General features: G+C 39.8%; 3 protein-coding genes across 3 annotated transcripts in view; 2 read left to right on the plus strand and 1 right to left on the minus strand.

The window, feature by feature from the left end:
• Positions 1–5,276: 5,276 nt before the first annotated feature.
• Positions 5,277–11,214, plus strand: LOC145497532 (N(4)-(Beta-N-acetylglucosaminyl)-L-asparaginase-like). The gene is made up of 12 exons (XM_081477346.1): positions 5,277–5,292; positions 6,050–6,121; positions 6,869–6,958; positions 7,753–7,867; positions 8,121–8,168; positions 8,571–8,683; positions 8,995–9,049; positions 9,610–9,777; positions 10,077–10,144; positions 10,594–10,669; positions 10,780–10,842; positions 11,046–11,214. The coding sequence occupies exons 1-12, from the start codon at positions 5,277–5,279 to the stop codon at positions 11,212–11,214; spliced, it is 1,053 nt and encodes a 350-aa protein (XP_081333472.1).
• LOC145496739 (putative N(4)-(beta-N-acetylglucosaminyl)-L-asparaginase GH22932) lies at positions 9,221–13,494 on the plus strand. Its single transcript, XM_081476473.1, has 2 exons — positions 9,221–12,254; positions 13,155–13,494. The coding sequence occupies exons 1-2, from the start codon at positions 12,176–12,178 to the stop codon at positions 13,256–13,258; spliced, it is 183 nt and encodes a 60-aa protein (XP_081332599.1). The 5' UTR covers positions 9,221–12,175; the 3' UTR covers positions 13,259–13,494.
• Positions 13,495–13,554: 60 nt separating this feature from the next.
• Positions 13,555–22,021, minus strand: part of LOC145496731 (sushi, von Willebrand factor type A, EGF and pentraxin domain-containing protein 1-like) — a 54,637-nt gene continuing 46,170 nt past the window's right edge. Inside the window, exons 26-34 of the mRNA XM_081476467.1 lie at positions 21,186–21,362; positions 19,856–20,047; positions 19,107–19,298; positions 18,402–18,578; positions 17,523–17,696; positions 16,628–16,801; positions 15,724–16,059; positions 14,819–15,005; positions 13,555–13,898 (exon numbers count right to left, since the gene is read on the minus strand). Coding sequence (XP_081332593.1) covers positions 13,715–13,898; positions 14,819–15,005; positions 15,724–16,059; positions 16,628–16,801; positions 17,523–17,696; positions 18,402–18,578; positions 19,107–19,298; positions 19,856–20,047; positions 21,186–21,362 — 1,793 coding nt within the window. The 3' untranslated portion in view covers positions 13,555–13,714. The remainder of the gene's footprint in view (positions 13,899–14,818; positions 15,006–15,723; positions 16,060–16,627; positions 16,802–17,522; positions 17,697–18,401; positions 18,579–19,106; positions 19,299–19,855; positions 20,048–21,185; positions 21,363–22,021) is intronic.

The following is a 22,021-nucleotide window of genomic DNA, read 5'->3' on the forward strand; positions in this document are numbered from 1 at the left end:
AAAAGTACATCACTTGAGATCCCAAAACTACCCTCCACTTAAAGAGCAATGTCTCACCTGTAAAAACATGTAATAAAATTTTGGGGCAGCTAAAACTGTAAAATGTTAGAAGAAGAAGTTTCAGCTGTGCTTTTGCCAACAAAGACCGCCGTCCTAATTAGCATAATAACGTGAAAATAACGATGCAAAGAGAAAATAATGATATATTCCCCTTATCTCACGACATGTCCACAGCTGGATATTCCACGATGCCTCATGTTATATTTCCAGTATGTTTCAGCCACATTTTCGGTGATTAGTGTGCGAAATCACTCTCAGACATCGCCACGGTTAAGCAGATTACAACTCTCTGAAGCCCGCTTCATAACGTCTATCAATATTTGTCTTTCGCCTCATAAGCCGCCGTTTACAAGAAGTTTAACAATTTGCTGAGATCCTAACTGACCCAGAAGTCTGTTAGCAACCTTTAAAATCTTCCTTTTAATCGAGGATTCTCATCAAGAACTCGTTTAAGCTCAGTTCTATTTTGATCTGTTATGCACCCGCCATTATTCCACAGATTGCGTTACATTTGACAAATGCGGATTCCAACGGGTAGGGGTAGGGTGGGTAGGAAGTGAAAATGTAACCGACATTAAGCCATTTTACGCATTTCTGTGGCTAACCTAGTTACTGGCTTTCCCAGAATGATTTGAACATGAGCTTCTGCTTGCAGGTATTTTCTAGGTTATTTTTGCAGGAGAGGTGGGGGAAGTGGGGGGGGGGGGGGGGGTCGTGTATTAAAAAAAAAAAAAAGGAAAGAAAAAAAAGAAAACGATAGACAGTAGCAGGTCAAAAGATTATGATCTGTGTATCTTGATCAGCTTTATCAGTTCATCAGTGAGGCCCTATTAGGGGTTTTCAGGATACTGGATATTTGGGTAAAACGTTAATAGGATGCAAGAAATTTAGGGGAAATATTAATGGGGTAGAGCATGTTAAGATCAGATAAAACAGGACATTAATTGAGTAGGAAATCGTTGAGCTGGATTTAACAGGATGCAAGATATTAAGGACAAAAATTAACAGGATAAGGGATACACCGACACCCCCCCTCCCACTATGGGGCCTCAACAATGGTCTGCTATTTAGGATAAAATAAATGTATGTCGACTGCTATAAGCATTTATTCTGGACTCTTAGTACTTATATCACGGTGGAATATGAAAGTTTTGTATCAGATTTTAGGGGTTTTAAGGTTAGGTAACGCAGCTCCTTGTTAGTAATTTCGAAGCCCACACTTGTTACACTGAATAGATAGATAAAGACGGGGCTGGAGAAGTAAACAGAGAATGAAATGTGTCCCGAATTCTGTACCGTTTAACACGAATTTCTTACATGGCAACCTTTTTGTCTGCAAAGAGATCGAGGCGCAACATTCCACACTATATTTGTAAACAACTATCCTAATCCCATTGACAGCCATTAGTTTTTGACGAGAGTTTTTATTTATTACAAATAGAATACGGATAGAACTCCAATAAAAAGCCTCTTCCTTGTTTTTTTTTTTTGTTGTTGTTGTTCAGCATTATACTTGTCTTTCGCTGCCCGAAATGCCATCAAATGCTGCGAAAGGCAACAGACTGACAAGCAGTGCGCAAGAAAAGTTTTTGTCGGGTCAGGAAACGGCCATAAAAGTCGAAGCAATTACTGTAGCACAAAAGATGAGGCGCTCAAAAGATGAGGCCAGAATTAGGCGGTTCACCTGTGATGAGTTCCTGACTCCTTGCCACGTTTAATCCTTCCTCTCGAGAATGGCTTCAAAGCTTAGAAACAGACAGGAGAAGGTCCTCCAAGAAGACACAACAACCGCTGAGAATCAAGCTGTAGATATTTTTGACAAGTGTCAGTTAACTCATCCAATTGCTTATGACTTATTCAACTTGTGTGCCATAAACGCATTTATAATGTCTTTAAAGAGCTAAGCGTCAACATTAGTGCTTCGCTTGATAAATGCGGGTGTTTTAAAGCGCCTTGTATAGGGTTGAAAACTAGTCTTGTGCAGACATGCAGCTGTGCTCCATCACAGAACTGAACGACATTAGCGGCTGTGGGGTGCCTCAGGCTCATAACGAATGGTGCCTACAAAATTCAAACGTGTTTCCGCCAGATTAAGAAAACGTGGAAAAAGTAGATCTTAGCCAGAGTTTTTAGAATCCACAAAGAAAACTGAGGGTAGTCATTAATTTTTCCGAGATAATTAGTTACTGCTGACGGTAACATTTTTCTGAAAAAAAGGTAAAGATATTTCTTCACAGATTCTCCTAAGGTTCGCCTTTACATGCAGAAAACTAAACATATCAAAAAAACATCTTTAAACTGCGTGATAAGTGGTAACATAAAAACCACTTTTGATATGTATTTAATAACAGAATCGTCGCAACAGCACTCCTCTGGCTTAGCCAAAATACAGTCTACATAACTTTTCTTCACAGCCAAAAACTAATGCATTGTCGAATAGGCATGCCACTTCCAATTCATACCATAAAATGTAGCTGTAATCACCCCTTTGTTCAAAGTTAAATGAGTTGTTTCATCCTTTCCAAAACTTTGTCGGTGTCCGTTACATTTTTTTCCTGTTACTTTCCAAGTAAGTTGAACATTGACGTCTCTCGCAGTTGTTTTGCGCGCGCATTAGGCCATCTACAGTTGAAATTCAGTATGATTTTTTCTACGGATACGATAAAAGGTAGTTTTTCAGCTGGAAGCCGTTCACAGTTAGTGCTTAGCGATATGCTGCTTTTCTGGTAATCCCGGTTTTAGTACAGGCTCGTAATTTTAGTGCGAAATTTGTATCGGCCACAATAGAATTTTTTTTTAAGTCGCACACTTGGTAGGGTAGTTAATTACGTCGCTAGTTCCAACCCAAGCGCGCGCCTGGCGTTCAAACCATGCCTAAAAAAGAAGGCACCGTCCTTAACTGCCCTTCAGTAATTTTCTGAGCATTTTCTTTTCTGATGGAAAAGTGACACGGCTAAGAAAATGTAAGAAGTTTCAATAAAACGTCGCTTATCATTACTTCCTGCGCACTATTCGTCAGTCTCTTGTCTTTTGCAAAATTTGATGGCACTTCCGGCAGCAAAAGACACAACTGTCCCGCTTTATCTGATCTAAACATGCTCTACTGCATTAATATTTCCCCTAAATTTCTTGCATCCTGTTAATTTTTTACCCAAATATCCAGTATCCTGAAAACCCCTAATAGGGCCTCACTGATGAACTGATAAAGCTGATCAAGATACACAGATCATAATCCTTTGACTTGATACTGTCTTTTTTTCTTTTTTTCTTTTTTTCTTTTTTTTTTAATACACGACCCCCCCCCCCCCCCACTTCCCCCACCTCTCCTGCAAAAATAACCTAGAAAATACCTGCAAGCAGAAGCTCATGTTCAAATCATTCTGGGAAAGCCAGTAACTGGTTTAGCCACAGAAATGCGTAAAATGGCTTTAATGTCGGTTACATTTTCACTCCCTACCCACCCTACCCCTACCCGTTGGAATCCGCATTTCTCAAATGTAACGCAATCTGTGGAATAATGGCGGGTGCATAACAGATCAAAATAGAACTGAGCTTAAATGAGTTCTTGATGAGAATCCTCGATTAAGAGGAGGATTTTAAAGGCTGCTAACAGACTTCTGGGTCAGTTAGGATCTCAGCAAATTGTTAAACTTCTTGTAAACGGCGGCTTATGAGGCGAAAGACAAATAATATTGATAGACGTTATGAAGCGGGCTTCGGAGAGTTGAAATCTGCTTAACCGTGGCGATGTCTGAGAGTGATTTCGTACACTAATCACCGAAAATGTGGCTGAAACATACTGGAAATATAACATGAGGCATCGTGGAACATCCAGTTGTCGACATGTCGCGAGGTCAGTGGAATATATCATTATTTTCTCTGTGCATCGTTATTTTCACGTTATTATGCTAATTAGGACGGCGGTCTTTGTTGGCAAAAGCACAGCTTAAACTTCTTCTTCTAACATTTTACAGTTTTAACTGCCCCAAAATTTTATTGCATATTTTTACAGGTGAGACATTGCTCTTTAAGTGGAGGGTAGTTTTGGGATCTCAAGTGATGTACTTTTGGCGATATTTTCCTTTAAACTTCGCCTTTTTTTTATGGCGCTTCATGAGTAGTCCGAAAGGGAAGAAATTTAAAACTCTGTAGAAAAATCAGGTGATGATCAAATTGCCAAAACAGCCTCTCAATGTAACAAGAAATATTTGCTTGTCTTGAATAAAGGGTTTTTACCCGGATTTAGATTGTTTTCTTTGTACGGCAAATTGTTAAAAATGTGCCCTAAAATGGCCGCTGAAAGCCCTCTTAGAGGGGCAAAACCAAGATGGTGGCCCCAGCGCTAAAATACGAATCGAATTGAACTGAAAGTTATATTTTTGTGAATCACTTATCTAGACCATTCATCTGAGAAAGTTTGAGGAATTTGATTTTTTCTGGTCCAAATGGCCATAGTTGAAAATTACAGAGGGCGCCTCTTAATATTGGTTTAAATCCTACATTGACAACATATACCCTCCTTCTCAGCTTTTAACCTTTCAGCTCTCTCTGCTAAAAGTTGAGCCCTTGGCCACCATGGTACATTTTTTTGCTTTTTAACCATATCTTCATAATTTTCCTCGGCTCTTTCTTCATACTGATGTGCCTTATAACCAAGCCACAGAAAAGCACTGGTGTAGAATACATGCAGTTGCAAAATTTGTAGGTTAGATTCATGTACAACAATGTACATTTAATGAATCCTGAACCCATTGTCTACCATCACACATGATCCACTTTAAGGTTTGAAGGATGAGGCCCTATATGTATGGTGACACATTTCAAATGAAACTTAACGTAGCATCACTAAAAGCACCTTAACTTAAGCTTAAATACAGAAATCCTCCGCAGTGGATGTGTAAGAACATAGACAAAACTAGTATGTCATTGCCTTTGCATGTATGTATTTCGTGACTAGTTTGGAACGTTTGGCTCTGGTAAATGCACTCTTAACTCTGCAGTTTACATCACAATTGTTGTGTCCTGAACTAGTCGGTGCTAAGAAAGAATTCAACTGGATTGAACCAAACAACAACGATAACTTTTTCCGCCATGACAGCTCGTGCACGACACTACAACCGAGAGGATCTGGGTTCTAATACATTACACCGGGAGGGGATCTGGATCCTAATACACAACAACAATCTGAGCTATATTTCAGCTTACAAGTATCGACCATGCCCAATGTACAGGGTAAGCAAGCTTAATACAACTTAGCTCACACTGTACAAGTGTCGTTCAAAATGCAATAAAAATAATACCTTTACTTACTTCTAAAAGCTGGATAACCTCGCACCAGATTAGAGCAACACGATGCAAACAATCCGGCCCCTCCAAACCATAGTATTGTCCTTATTATTGTCCTAACAGCTAAGGAGAAAGACGACCAGTCTTGGGGAAAGTGTACACAAAAATCCAATATGGCGGCTTGTGTATGGGCTTACCAGCCAAGCTTCTCGAAGTGAGCCGATTACTTCTTCATGTAAGCCTTGTGACAAAAGCCTCAACCCAACTTAGGAAGTAAGACTTGCATAAGATGTCTTAGATAGAAGTTCGAGGGGAAAGATAGAAAGGTACATAGGCCCTGGATTAAAAAATGTGTAAAAAAAATAAATAAATACACGGAAATATGAAATAGCGTAACTGGTAGAATTTTCAGGTCACACTTCGTATTTTCTTTGTTGCAAAGATGGAGGGCACGAGCATCTCGTTTTCACGGCAGGGTGCATTACCTGAAACATCTTCTTAAACCTAAACTAGCAACATGTGTGGCTAATGCCCCATCGGTATTCCAAACAAATGCACATCACTTGAACTAGCACCAGCAGGTCACCTGCCCTAGTTTATTTTGAAAGCAGTCATTTTTAAAATGGTCCATGGTCCAATCTACAACTTTTTCTTCTTCCTCTTTGTGGAGTGATATTAACATTCCTGTGCGTCAAAAACTCAGCTAACGATTCTGATAGTTTTCCTATTGTGATCAACACGTGGTCTGGAAGCTATAAAGGAGCCACAGACAAAGGTGATATAACGACTGATTTAAATTTACACATTAGTTTGTTTGATTCGGCTGAATCAAGTGACAACAGAGGAAATAATGACGCCTCTAACATTACATTTATTTAAAAACATCCGTCGACAGCTCGGACTTCTGACAAGTTGTGACATTGCGTGGTGACAATATTTCTGATAGGTGCGTCATTACCGCAATACGCGAATATTAAAGTGATATTGTAAAATTATTTGATAGTACACGAAAGGAATAGATCTATTGAAAAGGTATCATTCAGGTCACATGATCATGGATGTTCTAAAACCTCCAGTATAGAATGTACACTCTGTAATTTTATATGGAATATTAAGCAATTTTTGATGATACAGGATGGCACCAGTAGATTACATCACTTTTTTGTAAAAAGCAAATGTTCGTTTCCCAAGTGAAGCTCGATACAATATTTGCGTCTGATCTTTATTAGCATCCACAAAGGCGAGCCCGGTTTCAGCTCGCCACTGTAAACGCCCTGTACATGAAGATTGGCCCTGCCAATACTGTGTCAATTCTGTTAGTTAAAAGTTACCACAGGAATTACATTTTATGACAACTGTTATTGCATTAACGAAGGGTAAAACAATACAAAACGTTATTGAAATTCATGGCAGTTCACACCTGTTTAAAGTTTGATAGGCTCAGTCGGTTATCTCTAGCAAAAATTGTTTAACTTTCACAATTTGAAGCATTTCATTCTTTTTTTGATTTCGTCGTTTCCAGTGTACACCAAAAGCTCTGGTAACTATTCTGATTTCTTTCCTGGTGTGATCAACACATGGGCTGGAAACCATGAAGTGGCCACAGGCAAAGGTGATGAAGTGACCGCCGTTTATTCTGCTTGCCTGAGTGTGAAATTATTCATAAGCTTGTGATATTAGGAAATTATTATACCCGCTTTAAGTTATCTATATTTAAGAGTGTTTAAGAAGTGGCTTGCAAATTGAAATAAGTGCAACATGTCCCATCCGGCCAGTGCAAGGGACTTTTAACAAACCTTTCTGAGGCATCTCACATTTATTCACTTAGTTAACATTTTATTTTCATTCATTTTGTATGTTATTTTACGTTAATTAATGTAAGAAATCAATATGGCTTTTCAAGAAAAAGATCAAAACCCACTTTTCTTCTTTGGGCTCCCACACGGCAGTCATGTAAACCCGCTTTTCGGTATCGTAGTAGTCGATTTTATCGACTTATATTTTAGTATGTTTTTTTATACTCTGTAACTGAATTAATACACAGAGTATGCTATGCACCCAAAATCTAACAGTATCGTTTAGTCTATGTTACGAGACAGAATCAGTTTGCTTTCATATTTCAAACCTATTATGTTTTAGTCTTTTAAGTAAGTCAACTTGATATAACTTGCACAACGTTTTCCAAAGGTTTATCAATGCTTCCACGCCGATCTTTCGCATGTATCTACCACTGGGAAGCTATAGAAACGCTTGTGATGTATTCGGCCCTTCGTGTACAAACTGTGCGACTCAAATACTGATATCTGATTATACTGTGGCTCATGCTATGGCTATTACATGTATCTGCTTTCTTGCTTAGAAATTATAATTTATATCTTTCCTACCTATCACTGTGTTGAACATTAGCATGGGAAGTACTCGCAAAGGGAGGACCATCTCTAGATGCCATAGAGGAAGGAGTTACAGCGTGTGAGCTGAACCAGTGCGGCACTCACAGAGTGACTGTGGGCTATGGTGGAAGGTATTGTACACGGTAACTGCGTCAAGTCCAGTTGCAATGCCATCTATATATAACCTTCCCCTATTAGTAGGTTGCCTTGCGACAAGAAAAAAAATCTAAGTGCCCTATAGTTAAGAGCTAAAATTAAATTTTCTTTACAGCACATCCAAAGACATGCAGTGTAACCTACATATTCTCGTTCACATCGTCTTTGAATCTTATTCTACCATACGTCTTCCTAAAAACTGATCCATTCAAAATCTTTGTTTTTCAGTCCTAATGAAGCTGGAAAGACAACATTAGATGCTTTAATAATTGATGGGTAAGGCAACTTTTGAAACGGCCGAAATTCTGATAGATACTCTTCAAAACATTTTACTTTTTCTTGTTATCCAGATGCGATTATACATGTTGTATTCGTTTAGAGATTAACACTTCCTGCTCGTAAATAAATTTCTCTTCTAAAAATAGTCATAGTTTTCAAACGGACTAGCCTCTACTGGCAGTCATTGTAAAAAATTATATTATTGTCAATACGTTCTTGTAGTTTTCACCCCCTGCTTCGTCGAAATTTTGCTCGCCCTTCAATTAACGCGCGGTTAGAATGCCGAAAAGCTCTTTGTACGGAATGCTTGCTGCCCGGGCTAGAATTGTTGATGAGTTTGAAAATTTAAGTAAATGAGTACTGATTGTCCTCGTCATACTAGTGTCGTAATTTTTGCAGTGCAACACACGCTGCTGGGGAACTGGGCTGTTTGAAGCGCGTCAAGACGGCAATTTCTGTCGCTCGAGCTGTTCTGGAGAACACCAAGGCTACCCTTCTTGTTGGTGAAGATGGTTAGTAGGATTTACCCAAGTTGTAAAACAATTTATTTTGAGATTAACATTATTCGTGATATTTGAAATGCGAAATGAGAGAGAGAGAGAGTTATCCCAATTATTCTTTGTGTCTGCCTTTCCTTCAAGCAACACAATTTGCCCTCCAGATGGGATTCAGAGAACAAGATCTTCATACTAACGAGTCTGTGTAAGTAGTCACTAAATAATAAAATCAGTGAAGGGCACGGTAATTCAATGAACATGCTTTATTGTTCTGTAAGTCATATTGCATTTGACTGAATATTTGTCCACATTTCTGTCAATCAAAGGAAGATGTGGAAAGAATGGAAGAAAAACAAGTGCCAACCAAACTTTTGGAACGAGGTTTGTCTAGGTACATTGGTAATCTTTGTTTTTAGAACCAAGATTTTTCAGTTCTATTATTTTCAAATGCTTTTTTTTTTTTCCTCCATCTATAGAATCCTAACTATCATAATAGTGCTAAACACTATGACCATTAAACAAAGCGACTTGCTTTGAGGAACCGATTTCAGACTTCATGTCCTCACTGTATAGTTATCGGACAATGTTATCCCAGCCCCCCTCCTCCGGGGGGCTACTCCCGGAACAATAAGGTGGGGGGTGTGCGGCACGCTTCCCAAAACCCTTACTCTATTTATGCCAAAATCTGCGATTTCCCTACCCTATTTATGACCCGAAAAAGTAGCTTCTTCCAAAAAACTAGCCCACTTCAAGACTTGAGTGAATAAACAATACCCTACTCACGATCAAAATGGCCAAAATGGATACCCTATTTATGAGCAAAACCGTTGAAAACCGTACCCTTTGTGGCCGCACTTACCTATATAACCCATAAAGGGGAGTACTCACCCCCGGTTCCAGCTAAACACTGACCGTATCCTAATCGGTGTTATCAATGATAGTCCAGCTGTAGATGATTTGGTCTGGGATTTCAACTTCCTGACATCACATTATTTAAAGTTTGGTGGAAATTTCTTTTTCGTTGCCGAATGTATTATGATGTATTTGCAGAATGTTCGACCAGACCCTCGTTCCTCGTGTGGACCGTACAAACCCATCAAAGGCAGAAGGTTAGCCAGCTTCCAGATTTTTAAATCCAAGCCAATCAACCAACCAACCCTTTCATCAATTAATTGATCAATCCCTTTTCTATGGTATATGTGCACTACACTGTAACACGCCACGTGAAACTTTGATGAATGCAAGCTTTAGTTACAACTTGTTATGGTTTTGTTCCACAAGATTTCCCTTCCTTTTTGCAATCAAAAACGTTAGCAACTAATAAGCTTCAACAAAAGTCGACAATATAATTGAAATGGGTAAACGTAAATTGTACAATTTAACAGCTCACCTGTGTTTCATCCTCCAGGAATGTCCAAGACACTACTAAGCAAACTTTGTTGGATGATGTAGATGTCGATAATCATGACACCATAGGTAATGGGTGATGAACGAGCTCATCAAGATAGAACAATGGACTTACTCCTGGCCTGTTTCTCTCACCGAGAAACCGAAACATCTGCGTACACTTGCAGTCGTCGACTTTCGCCCTCCACCAAACATGGCACCCCATAAACAGTTCGCCAAAACTTTAGGCGCCACGAACGTACGCCGCACAACTCAACTCAATTCAGAACACATCTGAATAATTCGCGCTGAGTAATTCGCGCGCAAACACTTACTCCTGTTACCACCATTTATACTGAAGCACTGTGCAATGACAACATTTCTAATGACTTTGGTGACTAAAATTAATGGCAACTGGCTTTTCGTACTGTGACATCATATAATTAACTGATTTTGTCTGTTTTCGACTTGCCTTTAAGCCTGGGATTTCCAAATCATTTCAGAATGTGTCATGATCTAAGCACTGATTTGCTTTTCAGGTATGATAGCAATTGATCAAAATGGGAACATAGCAGCCGGAACCTCGACTAATGGATTGAACCACAAAATCTCTGGGTGAGTTCCACAATAGATGGCTTCTAGCCAGTAGCGTTTGGTTTTGCTTTTCATCCGTTTTGGCATAATTTGTACTCAAAATTTAACATTATTCATAATTATTGATTTAGCTTTATTCCCGACAAGGAGAGGAAGGGGATTGGGCGGGGCGGGGAAGGGAGAGCTGAAGGACCGTAAAGGGATTCAGTTGAGGGAAGTAATCGATCCATTTGTATAGCCTTTGTTGTACGCATGTGCAAATAATAAAATAAAATATGCAGAGACTGAAAATAGATAGACTGAATTTAAATGCAATAGTAACATTTATTGCACTTTTTCAATCAAAACATTTCAGTAGGCTTTTGACATATGATTGCATCTTTTTTCCCATTGGTAGTCGAGTCGGGGACTCTCCCATCCCTGGAGCAGGAGCCTACGTGGATAAGGACGTTGGTGGAGCTGCAGGGACTGGTGACGGGGATGTTATGTTAAAGTTTTTGCCCAGGTACGCCTTGAACGCACGTTATTTACAGGTTTCTGTGGTTGAAAACTCGCCGAGGTACTGAATGAACACATATTACCCCTCCTCATCATAGCGTTCGCTATTTGCCTTGATGTTTCGTCACTAACGTGTCAAATAATCGACCTTTCTTTATAGCCTGAAGTGTAATTTAAGAGGATTTTGTAGCGGAGGGCAATTGGCCATATTCGTATTCTTGACAGTGGACTGGAACTAGCTTTACACTGAGGCTACTGCGGGGAGTCAAGGGATCATAGCCTCTTTGCAGAGTCTTTTCAAATGCAAATTACACGAGCCTCCATTGCAAGCTGTTCCAGCTCAATACCGAGAATACCATTATGGCCTATCGGCTACTTTCGATATACCAAAATTGTAACATGGCTCCGAGGTTTACAGGACAAAATTGCAAATTTGTTGAGTTTCCTGTGTCTCCCAAAGGAGGCTTGTACATAACGAAAGCACCTCCAAATATAGAGGTTTGTCCTGAACGCCATGTAAGAATATTGATATATCGAACGTGGCCTATTGCAAGTGTTACTTTGACACCTTTTCCCTTATCAATAAGACTGCCACTGTATCCACAGGCCAATCAACGTTGAACTTCGTTTTGCGTGGCTATGAAGCGATACGTTGAATTAAAAAGCCTTGCAAAGAGGGCTCTGTGCTAACGTTCAGTCTAACAATTGTAGAACAAGGGAATTACAGAGGTTGAGTCTGATGCAGAATGAATATTGTTTTTTCTAAAGTGATTCTCCTCAGCCTTGGAACTAACTTAGCATTTTAATATATATAGACATTGGCCTATTCGCCCTGTCTGTTAAAACACTACCCTGGCATGAAAAGATGGGCTTTGAGAGGGATGCAACTCACCGGCCCATGAACAAGCTTTGTAGGCAGTGTTTAAACAACTTGCATAAACGTGACAACCTGATATTGTACTTTTGTCTCATAGTTTTCATGCAGTTGAGCTTCTCCGTCAAGGTTACAGCCCAACACGGGCTGCCAGAATGGCTCTTAAGAGAATAGCGCAGTATTATCCAACCTTCAGGGGGGGACTGATAACTGTGACAAAGGATGGCAGACACGGTATTGAAAAAAAGTGTTATAGGGGAACTATCATGAACTTGAATTCGAAAATTAACAAAACAAACTAAATACATATTTCCATTAATAGAAACCAGGAGAGGATTGATCTTCTCTTGTAGAAACCTAAAATTAATGATATAGTTTCATCAAAAACAACAGTTGTGGATGGACATTGATAGTTGTGCATGGACATTGTCATAATTTACCTTATAATCTCAGATTTGAGAAGTTTGAGAGACTTTTAATTTCAGTATCTTTCCTTGTGTCTTGGAAAAATCTATAAGAACTAATCAAAACCTGCTCGCTTTTTAACAACTCATTTCATGTCTTCCCGTTGCCAGCAAAGATTTTGTGTACTTAGAAGAAGGCCTGAATGAGGATCTAATAGCCAATTGAGAATAAACCCACACTTAACAAGTCCAAGATAAAGTTCATGTACATGTTGATGGGGTCTAGGCAAAAGCTGGGTACTTTTAAATAATAGTTATCCGACTCTTACCATCGATGGAAGCTCTATAAAGTAATTTTCTGATATAGATGGAGCGTACATCTTAACGCAATTTCGAAAAAAATTTCATTTGAGGAAGAACACACCATTCTTTCGTTTTGAGACACTTCTGTGCATGCATTCGTAACAAGGTAGTTCTACCCAATTTCGATTATTGCAGTTTTTGGGAACTGCAACAAAACTCTAGCCACTCCCTACCCACCTCCCACCCCTCAACGCTTAAACTGCAAAACGGCTAAAAAACGCTCTGCATGCATTTTGACTTTCTGTTGCTATAATGACAGTACTCGCGATCTCCTTAGTAGAGTCGGCTAACTGCTCAGGTGTCGTTATCAATTAGAACCCTGCTCTATTTTCTGTTTCATCTTAACCCATTGTTTTTATCTCTTCAGGTGCTGCCTGTCATGGCTGGCCGTATTTTCCCTACACTGTTCGCAATCCAAGGACGGGAAAGAACAAAATAGTGTACATCAAGCCTTGCAAATTGATCAATTAACATTTTAGAGGCAGGAATCAGCTTCCCAAACATTTTCCACGTACATCATTTACAGCTATAAACATTCCAGAAATATGACACGAAAAAAACAAACTTTTATGGAATCTTGCCCTGCAAACACTGCTGGAAGAAAAAAGAACAAAGGGATCGTGTAGAAGCGAAAATCTTGGTAATCAACTGTAACACATCCATATCAAATAATGTAATAACGGCGAGGCGTTAGAGAGGGAAATATTTAAGTCGACTACAACTTGGCAAAACGCTAAGGGTTGCTGTTTAAAGAGAATAAGACGACACTGAAACACTAAAATTAATTTTCTCATTAGCTTTATTGCTGCATTGCTGTGCTAATACTTCATACCAAAGTTAGTAAAACCCTCCTAATCTACGACAATATTGGGAAACCATAGCTTTGTTGCAACCACTATACTTTCAGGCGATTGGCCGGTTCTTCTTCTAGTAGCTAACATAAGGCCAATATTTCTGGTAGGAGCCACTCCATCCTTTATGGAATTGGCTATCTGAGCTACCTCCGTTGGTTGTAAATTGTATCCACAGGTAGAGTTTTCCCGTTGAATAGAAGGAGCCGGTGGGAATGGAGTGTCCACTCCAGCCGCTGGTTAACACAACTTCACCAAATCTATTAAAATCATCATAATAAAAACAGCATTAAAGGGGATGGCACAATGACTTACGGATAGTGCACTGCAATCCTAATCGTGGGGCAGGGTTCGAATTCGAACGTGTTCCAGGGAAGTCAGGGTACATACGTAAGGAATAACTTTCTTAGCTTCTATCGTCATTTCTTCCTCCAAAAGTAGATAAGTACTAGTTGATTACTAGGTCATCCAAGGGGTAGAAACAGCACTTTAATATCCAGTTTGTTTTTTACAGGGTGGATAACGCTATCCAATGGTTAAACCACTTCCCAGGGGGTAGCATAGTTAGTTTTGTTACCGTAAATTGACCTCTCACGCGAAAACGTACACTAATGGGTATCCGTTCGAACGGCTAAAAACCGTTTGTATTGCGATTTGGGGTGGAACACCTGATTAGTATAACTGGTTTGACAAGTTTGTTAACCGAGATTTTTTAAATTGCCTTTTACGCAACGATATTTCGTATTGTTTACTGTAATCACCACTTAGTCCACAAAAGTATACTATAGATCTAGAACTTCTGTGTGGGGTGGCGTTTTTGCTAGGGACACATTGCTGGTAGTGGTTGTGGTGGTGATGGTTTTGGGCCGTGTTTACAGGTAGATAGAGTACCCTAGTGTTAGCGGGTTGCCTTTTTTCATTAACGTGTTTACAAGGCAGCTAGGGTTACCCTAGTACTAGGGTGGTAAGGTAATTCTACCTGTGCCGTGATTTCCTTGTAAATCCGACTATCATTGACCCTGTTGCTAAGGTAAACCTAGCATTAAGGTTAACCTTTCTGCCTGTAAATAGGGCCATTGCGCTATCGTTTTAGATTGCGAGGTTTTAGTGGCTATCCAAATTAACAAACACTAATTGGCGCAGAGTACTAAATGGACAAGAAAACAATGTTACAGCATACCTCCCGGCGTGGATCTTCACCAAGTCATAGGTAGTTTCCGTTGAGAAGTCAGTGAAGATAAAGTCGGGGATGTCCACGGTGCGATGCACCAGCCACACGCAGTCGAGGTTATCAGCATAACCGTTCGGGTAGCCTGGTGACGAGATTATGCCACTTCCATCTTCGTATACGCCTCCACAAGATGTATCTAGGAAGTTACAAACACATGATTGTCTATGAGTTATTGTGAAGTGTGAATGTTTTTAGCTTACCGTGACGGTTCGCTCGATTTCAGTTCTATTTACTTCTTAAATACTCTTTTCTTTTGGCCATCGTAGCTTAACAAGAAATAACACACAAACTGCGGTGATAAACATGACAATAAAATGCATTGTTGAAAAACAAAAAGAAAAACTATATCTTTTTGCTTGACGTTTCGTATGTTTATTGAGAATAGAAGTAACAACTAAATTTTAAATTTAAGATAAGTAACTAATTGACAATAACAATGACAGAAGCTGAAAAAAAAATGCATATTAAAAGATGCAAACTATTAAAGATGAAGCTCTTTGCTGCTAACGTTATCATTTATTTAGTTTCCCAACAATGCGTTTTATTCTCATGTTTATCACCACAGTTTGTGTGTTATCTCTTATTTAGTTCTTCTTATGGCCCTAGACTGACTAGATTTGAATGGCAATACGCTCCCTTGTTTGGCGCGGGGGATACGGATGACGACTTGGTATGATATTAGGTGCTGTAAGATAATAAGTGTTTTTATTCTTTACTTTCATCCTAAGTTCAATTTCTTTATATTATACATATATAATTACGGAATACAGTATGCCTGCACACGTACACCCAAAAAATATTGCATCGGCAATAAACGTTTTGATGAGCTTATTTTACCCGTTGGTCTTCCTTACCGACTTGCTTGAAGTTGAAACTGAATCCTTTCCTCGTGGTGTTTCCATCACTGATGAATCTCACTCGCAATACATTCCCGGATGAGGTGAATGATGGCGGCAGATAAGTTGTCCCGTCAAACACGATGGTTGCACTTTCGTAGTGACTCGTGTCGTAGATCAGCAAGTAATCTTTGCCAGTCTCCGTCTTAAACTCGGTAAAGTCGAGTCTGACTTTCTTGTTCACCGGAACTTGTATCTGCCACGTGCAGTACTCGTCGTTACCGTAATTGCTGGGATAGTTTGTTGATGTCACTGTACCACTCGGACCATTCAAGAATGCTCCACAGCTCGTTTCTGAAAGCAGAAACATTTTTCCTCATTTCTTAGTTTTTCTATTAGCCGGGATACCCATTGGCGTTCATTGACAGAGATATATTTGGATATGGTTATTAAGGTACAGAGAAAAGAAAATAAGGATTAAAGACCACAACGTGGAATGCTGGATTGGTGTAGTTCTGAATTGGTCGTGCCGCGCGTATTAACAACTGTCTGGTGGTTTTTTCGGAGGTGATCCTCGCCTTATTCTTAGCTTAATTTGTTATTGTATGTCTTGTATATGTTTTTTTTTTTATGGAGGGGCAAATAAAACATGCAAGAGACTATCATGATCTCTTGCACATGCTATTGATGATGATGATGATGATGATGATGATGATGATAAAGACGATAATTTATGGAATTTACTAAAAGAGAAAATATACTAAGACAGTATAGCCACGCACACTTGTGAGAGTGTTCCTTTCTAATTTCATTACTGCTAAAATCCGCAACTTTTGAAGTTGATGGGCAAAGGATGGTCTCGATGGTCAAGAAAACGAGGACACGGCTCGTAATATCCAACAAATATTGTATTACTACTTACGCTCACAAGTGGGCTGTGTCCCTGACCATGTACCATCTGCTTGGCAGGTCCTGGTGAGGTCACCCACAAGTCTATACTGAGGATCACATTCCATCACTACTCTGCTTTGATACGTGAAGGTATCTCCATACCTGACGCCATTAGCCGGTATACCTGGGTCGCCACAGCTAACAACTAGAAACATTATTTTATACATGTAGTTTAGAAAATCGTCATCATCGTAGTCCTAGCTCTCCTCTGGGAGAATACAACCATAGTTTAAAAAAAGCTACCGAATTAATATTTTTAGTATGTACCACACAGGCGAATAGTGCTTTCTGCTCATTTTAATTGGCAAGCTCGGAGGCAATAACAAGTACTATTCACCTCCACTTTAGTAAATAATTGTTAATTAATCGTCTGAAACTGAATTACGACAATGTGGTACGTTTTTGACAATGATGACTGAAGATAATCTATGATAGCAAGATTATTATGACACATTCTAATTTTCTTGAGGAAAAGTTTACATTTCTATAACATTTCAGTTTTATTTGCTAGTTTTAATTACTCACTAGCCAGTTTTGGAGGTTTTCAGAGTTATAGTACAAACAAAGTAAATATCGCAGCTGGTGCCTTTTCCTTCGACGTCTTCCACATTGTTAAATGAATTTCTCAAAGGAAAACGATTTTAAACCTGATTCTTGCCGACTTCACGCTCCCTTCCGCTTTCGCTAACACGCTTTCCCGAGGAAAAACCAACTAAAAGAACCTCCAAATTCAACTAATGTTAGCTCAGGACGTATTGTCGGACTAATACGATCTCTTCAACGAAGGAAAACCTGTCGCAAAGGAAAAGATTCGGTGAACTGTCGTCCCTGTCGGACAATTAAAATAACACAAGAGTCTAACTTACTGGGGCATGTAGGTTGTGTACCAGTCCACTCGCCGTTAGTTTGACACGTGCGAACCGGGGATCCTTGCATGGTGTAACCAACGTTACACGTAAATGAGATGGCGTTGCCATATTGGTAGGACGACGAGTTCTTCTCTCCATTATCAGGTGTTCCAGGATTCCCACAAGAGCGCTCTGTACGTAACATCGTTAGAGAAAGAGAGTGACTAAACATTATATTATGATATCGCCATATTATGTTACTGTTCTTGTTATCATTGAATGAGAGTATACAGCTTGTTTAAACTAGCATCAAATTGTGACGTCACACCTAGAAAGATTACCTGCACAATCAAGCAGTCATATCGAGAGAAAATGTGATTGGCCTTTCTTAACAAAAATACAATGATACTCCCCAATATGCAGGTTTGAGTTTATAATTTCTTTTTATTTGCTCTAGTGCTTAAAGCAATGGGTTTTTTTTTTCACTCAGTTGTTATTTGTGACCTAGTTTCCATTGGCCTCTTAAGTCAGAAGCAAGCTTTATTGTTGCTTTAATTCAGTGACACGTCACAATCCAACGTCGTTCCCAGGGTCTGTTTTCTTCCCGCCCGTCTCTCTTGTTCCACGGGGCGGGAAGACCCTGAGGACGAGGTTGGTCACACTCCCGCGCAAGCTAACCACATGTAATCTAAACTCCATGGTGTCACTAGAATGGAAGGAAAAGCAGTTGTTTCGTCCATGGAAGGCTAACACGGCAGATTGAAAGGTGTTGTGGTATTCTTAGAAAAGGCCTGAGGAGTTCGTATAAGAGCAATGTCAGCCGAAAAACATCGACCACTTTAGTTACTACTTTCATAGATCTTTAAATGAAGTAACTTGTTCCATCTGTGCACATACCTAAACAGACAGGCTTCGAACCACTCCACAGTCCATCTCCTTGACAAACTTGACTGTCCTCTCCCTCCAGGTGATGGTCTGGCTGACATGTATACGTCACAGTGGACTCGTACTTAGTGTCGGTTGTTATGTGACGGTATCCACCATAAGGGTTGCCAGGGTCACCACAGTCTACCACTAAAATTTCAATGAAATGGGTGTCTGGCATTACTTCAACTTATTCCACGTATAAGTTTACAACGGTTTTTCCAGCTAGAACTAAATTATCTTACTAGTTCAATGTTATCTTTATGCTTTCTTGGACATTACAAGTTTTTTTTTTTTTTCTACAGGTGCATCAAGTGGCTATCAATGTATATAAGCGATCAAATATTTTCGCTCGTGCGCGAATGGTCTAAGCGCGTGACGTGGCTGAATACTGGGGAATATCCGAGTGGTATTCCCAAAGTTCAAAACCGCGCGAGCCACGAAAAATAGTGGTAGGATAATAAACACAACAGCCTCCATTCTTGACGCGAAAATATGCTCGGATACTTGTCCGCGGACAATATCTGTTCCCAGAAGCGAAGAGAGTTCCGGGAGCATAGCTCAAGGAAACTGTTCGCTTCTTGGAGCAAATGATATCCGCGGAGGAATATCCGCATATTTTCTCGTCAAATGGACTGAGGCTATTGTTTATATAAAGCGTCTCTACAACAAACGTACATTCGCAGACAGGGTCCACTTGTGACCATTCTCCTCCTCCTTGGCCATCGGAGACGCATGTTCTAAATGAAGAACTTTCTGGAACCATGTTATAACCAGTGTCACAGGAGATACGTAGTGTGGCGCCCAGTTCATACCGATAACCTTGAACCGCTCCATTTGTAGGGACTGGAACTGGGCTGCAGAAGGCAGCTGCAATTAAGGAAAAAGAAACCAAGCTGATGTTTTGAAACTTAGTCCTCGGCAGGAAATCAAGGTCGAAGGCACCAGGGCTTGGTTTTAGGCGAGATCAAGCCTTGTGAAGAGTTTCGCGGGGTACTGATTTTAATATTTCCTTCTGATATTGATGTATTGCCATGTAATTGACATGTTTTGCCACGTCAAAAAAAAAAAAAAAAATGAAGTGGTGTTGCCGAGACAAGCACGAGGATAATCGTTTTCTTCAATACATTTAACAGGCAGCAAAACCTACATGAACGTACCATGAACGTGCTTCTAGTTAGTACTTATCGCCGACGTCTTATGGGGATGATATTAAGAATACATTTTGTACCACTAATGTTGACAAGGGTACTGGTAACCCCTGAACTTCTTGCTATTCTTTTTCTTGTTCCAATGAGAACAGAGGGCGTTGTTTTACCCGAGTCGGAATCGATGCCCATGCGAGACTAACACTGGACAATTCTCACCAGAATAACTTGGTATATGAGTATTTAGTTATGTGCTCCACTTTGTCTATCATAACTTACCAATACATCTCGGTTGTGTGCCAGTCCATGTTCCATCTTGTTGACACGTTCTTATTGCATCGCCTACCATGGCGTAGTTCGCTTTACACGTGAAGGATGCCTGGGTTCCAAGAACATTCTTGTCGCCTTCTACTCCAGTTAAGACAACTGGCTCGGCGTTTTCCACTTCACCAATTTCCGCACAGTAAACACCTAAACGTTTCAGGAAGCACTTAATTTCTTGTGTTCTGGATCTATTTTATTCCATTGACTCTATTTAATTAGCCCAGAGTTGCGGACATGAAATGCACACGACGATTTCAAACATTTGTATATTAAACAACATTCCAGCTGTGCTGGTCAAACCTCGCGACGTTCCCTAGAATTTCTTGAGGAAAATTTTGGTGTGTTATTTGTTTGGTCGGCATTGATGTCTGGGTAAATGTAACAATTTTTAGGACAGGTGGAGTGATTTGCACGACAATCAAGACTCTAGCCGGTAATTGTCTCTAAACTTGAAGCTGTTTCAGTTAAACAGGTAGTTCAAAAGTATACCCCTGGCCCAACAGTTGCGTGTAACATGCCAGTTTTCCTTTATGAAATGTTCAGGCTAGGTTTTCATTTTACTTTTAGTTCGGGGGTTTAAACAGACTATCACGATACGAAAAGGATGTTACAATAGTCATTGCTGTTGCACTAATTAGTACTGACCAAAATAATACTGGTAAAGTGATCTTTAAAATAATTCTCTCGTTGGCTTTTTGCGTATAGATAAAGGAATATCATTCCAGAAATAGCATCCAGTATAATAGTTGGATAAAATTTCCTCTATGTTTATTCCCAAAGAACTTGGATTTGGTGTCGTAAGGATGTATTTCTGGTAGCGTGCGTAATTATTTTGCTCAAATACAAAGGATAACATGAAATTGGATGACTCTATCTATAATGTGACTCATACAGTGTTTCACAACTGCTTAAGTAGTGTGCATTACTGCGATGATCAATCATGTCTTCATATCTTTCACCGCAATTAAAATATATGATACGTCATGTATTCGCTTATATTCTTCACCATCTACGGGTATATTCAATATGAACTCGCAACGTGACCAGCTCCCAGCTGGCTTGATAGCTCAGTTAGCAGAGCGTTGCACCGGTATCGCAGAAGTCATGGGTTTGAACCCCGTTCGAGCCTGAAGTTTCTTTCAGGCTTTAATTTCACAAATGCTTATAAGTTGGGTGAGTAACTGCGATGATCAATCATGTCTTTACAGTGTTGATCTGTTGACGTTTTCTAGGCTTCTCTTCTTTTGTTTTTCGTATTTTCTCATGAATGGCGAGAGACACTTACGTATGCAGGCAGGGTCTTGTCCTGACCACTGTGCGTCTGGCTGGCAGTACCTTGTGGCTGCATATGAAGCTCTGTAGCCATCGTCGCACGTGTATGTTGCTGTGCTTCCCACAGCGAGGCCAGAGCTCAGTGCCACGTTACCATTGGCTGGGCTGCTCAAGCTGGGACATGTCAATGCTAAGTAACAGAATTTTAATAGACATACATGTAGAATTAAGATCAAAGCAATATCTTGGTGTTCGGGTATGGTTATTTGTAGCACCACCGTTGCAACAGTTTATCGCTGCCTCAGTGTCATTTATAGTTGGGTTGCTCAAAAGGATCAGTTCACCCGGCCTATGAAACACACCTGAAGGCTGTAAATGAGTATTTGTAACAACTTTGACAAGTCCATTATACTTTGATACCCTGACAAAATCCAAACCTAGCGCTCAGCCCCATTAGCTAACTCGACGTTAAATCTGGGCAATACTAGATAAAGTCACGGTGTTTTGAGCATTTTTTGGCCACGTACAAAATTAACTCAAAATTTTAGAAAACCCCAAAATAGTAGTTTACTAAGATAGAAAAACACCAGAGACAAAAATAAACTATAAAGGAACACGAATGGTTAAGGATGGAGAAGATTAACACCGATTAGAAACGAAGAACTTGAAAAATTTAGGCTAAACCTTTAAAGAAAAAACGTTATATAAAGCGCTATATATAGAAAAAGAGCTGTATAAGTGACTTATTATTATTATTATTATTATTATTATTATTATTATCGTCCTCACGTAATGTTTGCTTAGAGTCCTTAGGCCGAGACCAAACCATGGTCCTGGGGCACTAGGGGA

This window comes from Orbicella franksi, chromosome 9 (genome assembly GCF_964199315.1).
Source record: "Orbicella franksi chromosome 9, jaOrbFran1.1, whole genome shotgun sequence".
Classification (NCBI taxonomy): domain Eukaryota; kingdom Metazoa; phylum Cnidaria; class Anthozoa; order Scleractinia; family Merulinidae; genus Orbicella; species Orbicella franksi.

Excerpts from the sequence above, each read along its gene's own strand:
- LOC145496739 (XM_081476473.1), top strand. The coding sequence starts at position 12,176 with ATGGCTCTTAAGAGAATAGCGCAGTATTATCCAACCTTCAGGGGGGGA. Across the intron at positions 12,255-13,154 it reads GACAAAGGATGGCAGACACG|GTGCTGCCTGTCATGGCTGG; the intron begins GTATTGAAAAAA and ends TTATCTCTTCAG.
- LOC145497532 (XM_081477346.1), top strand. Across the intron at positions 8,169-8,570 it reads GATGCTTTAATAATTGATGG|TGCAACACACGCTGCTGGGG; the intron begins GTAAGGCAACTT and ends TAATTTTTGCAG. Across the intron at positions 8,684-8,994 it reads CCTTCTTGTTGGTGAAGATG|GAAGATGTGGAAAGAATGGA; the intron begins GTTAGTAGGATT and ends TGTCAATCAAAG.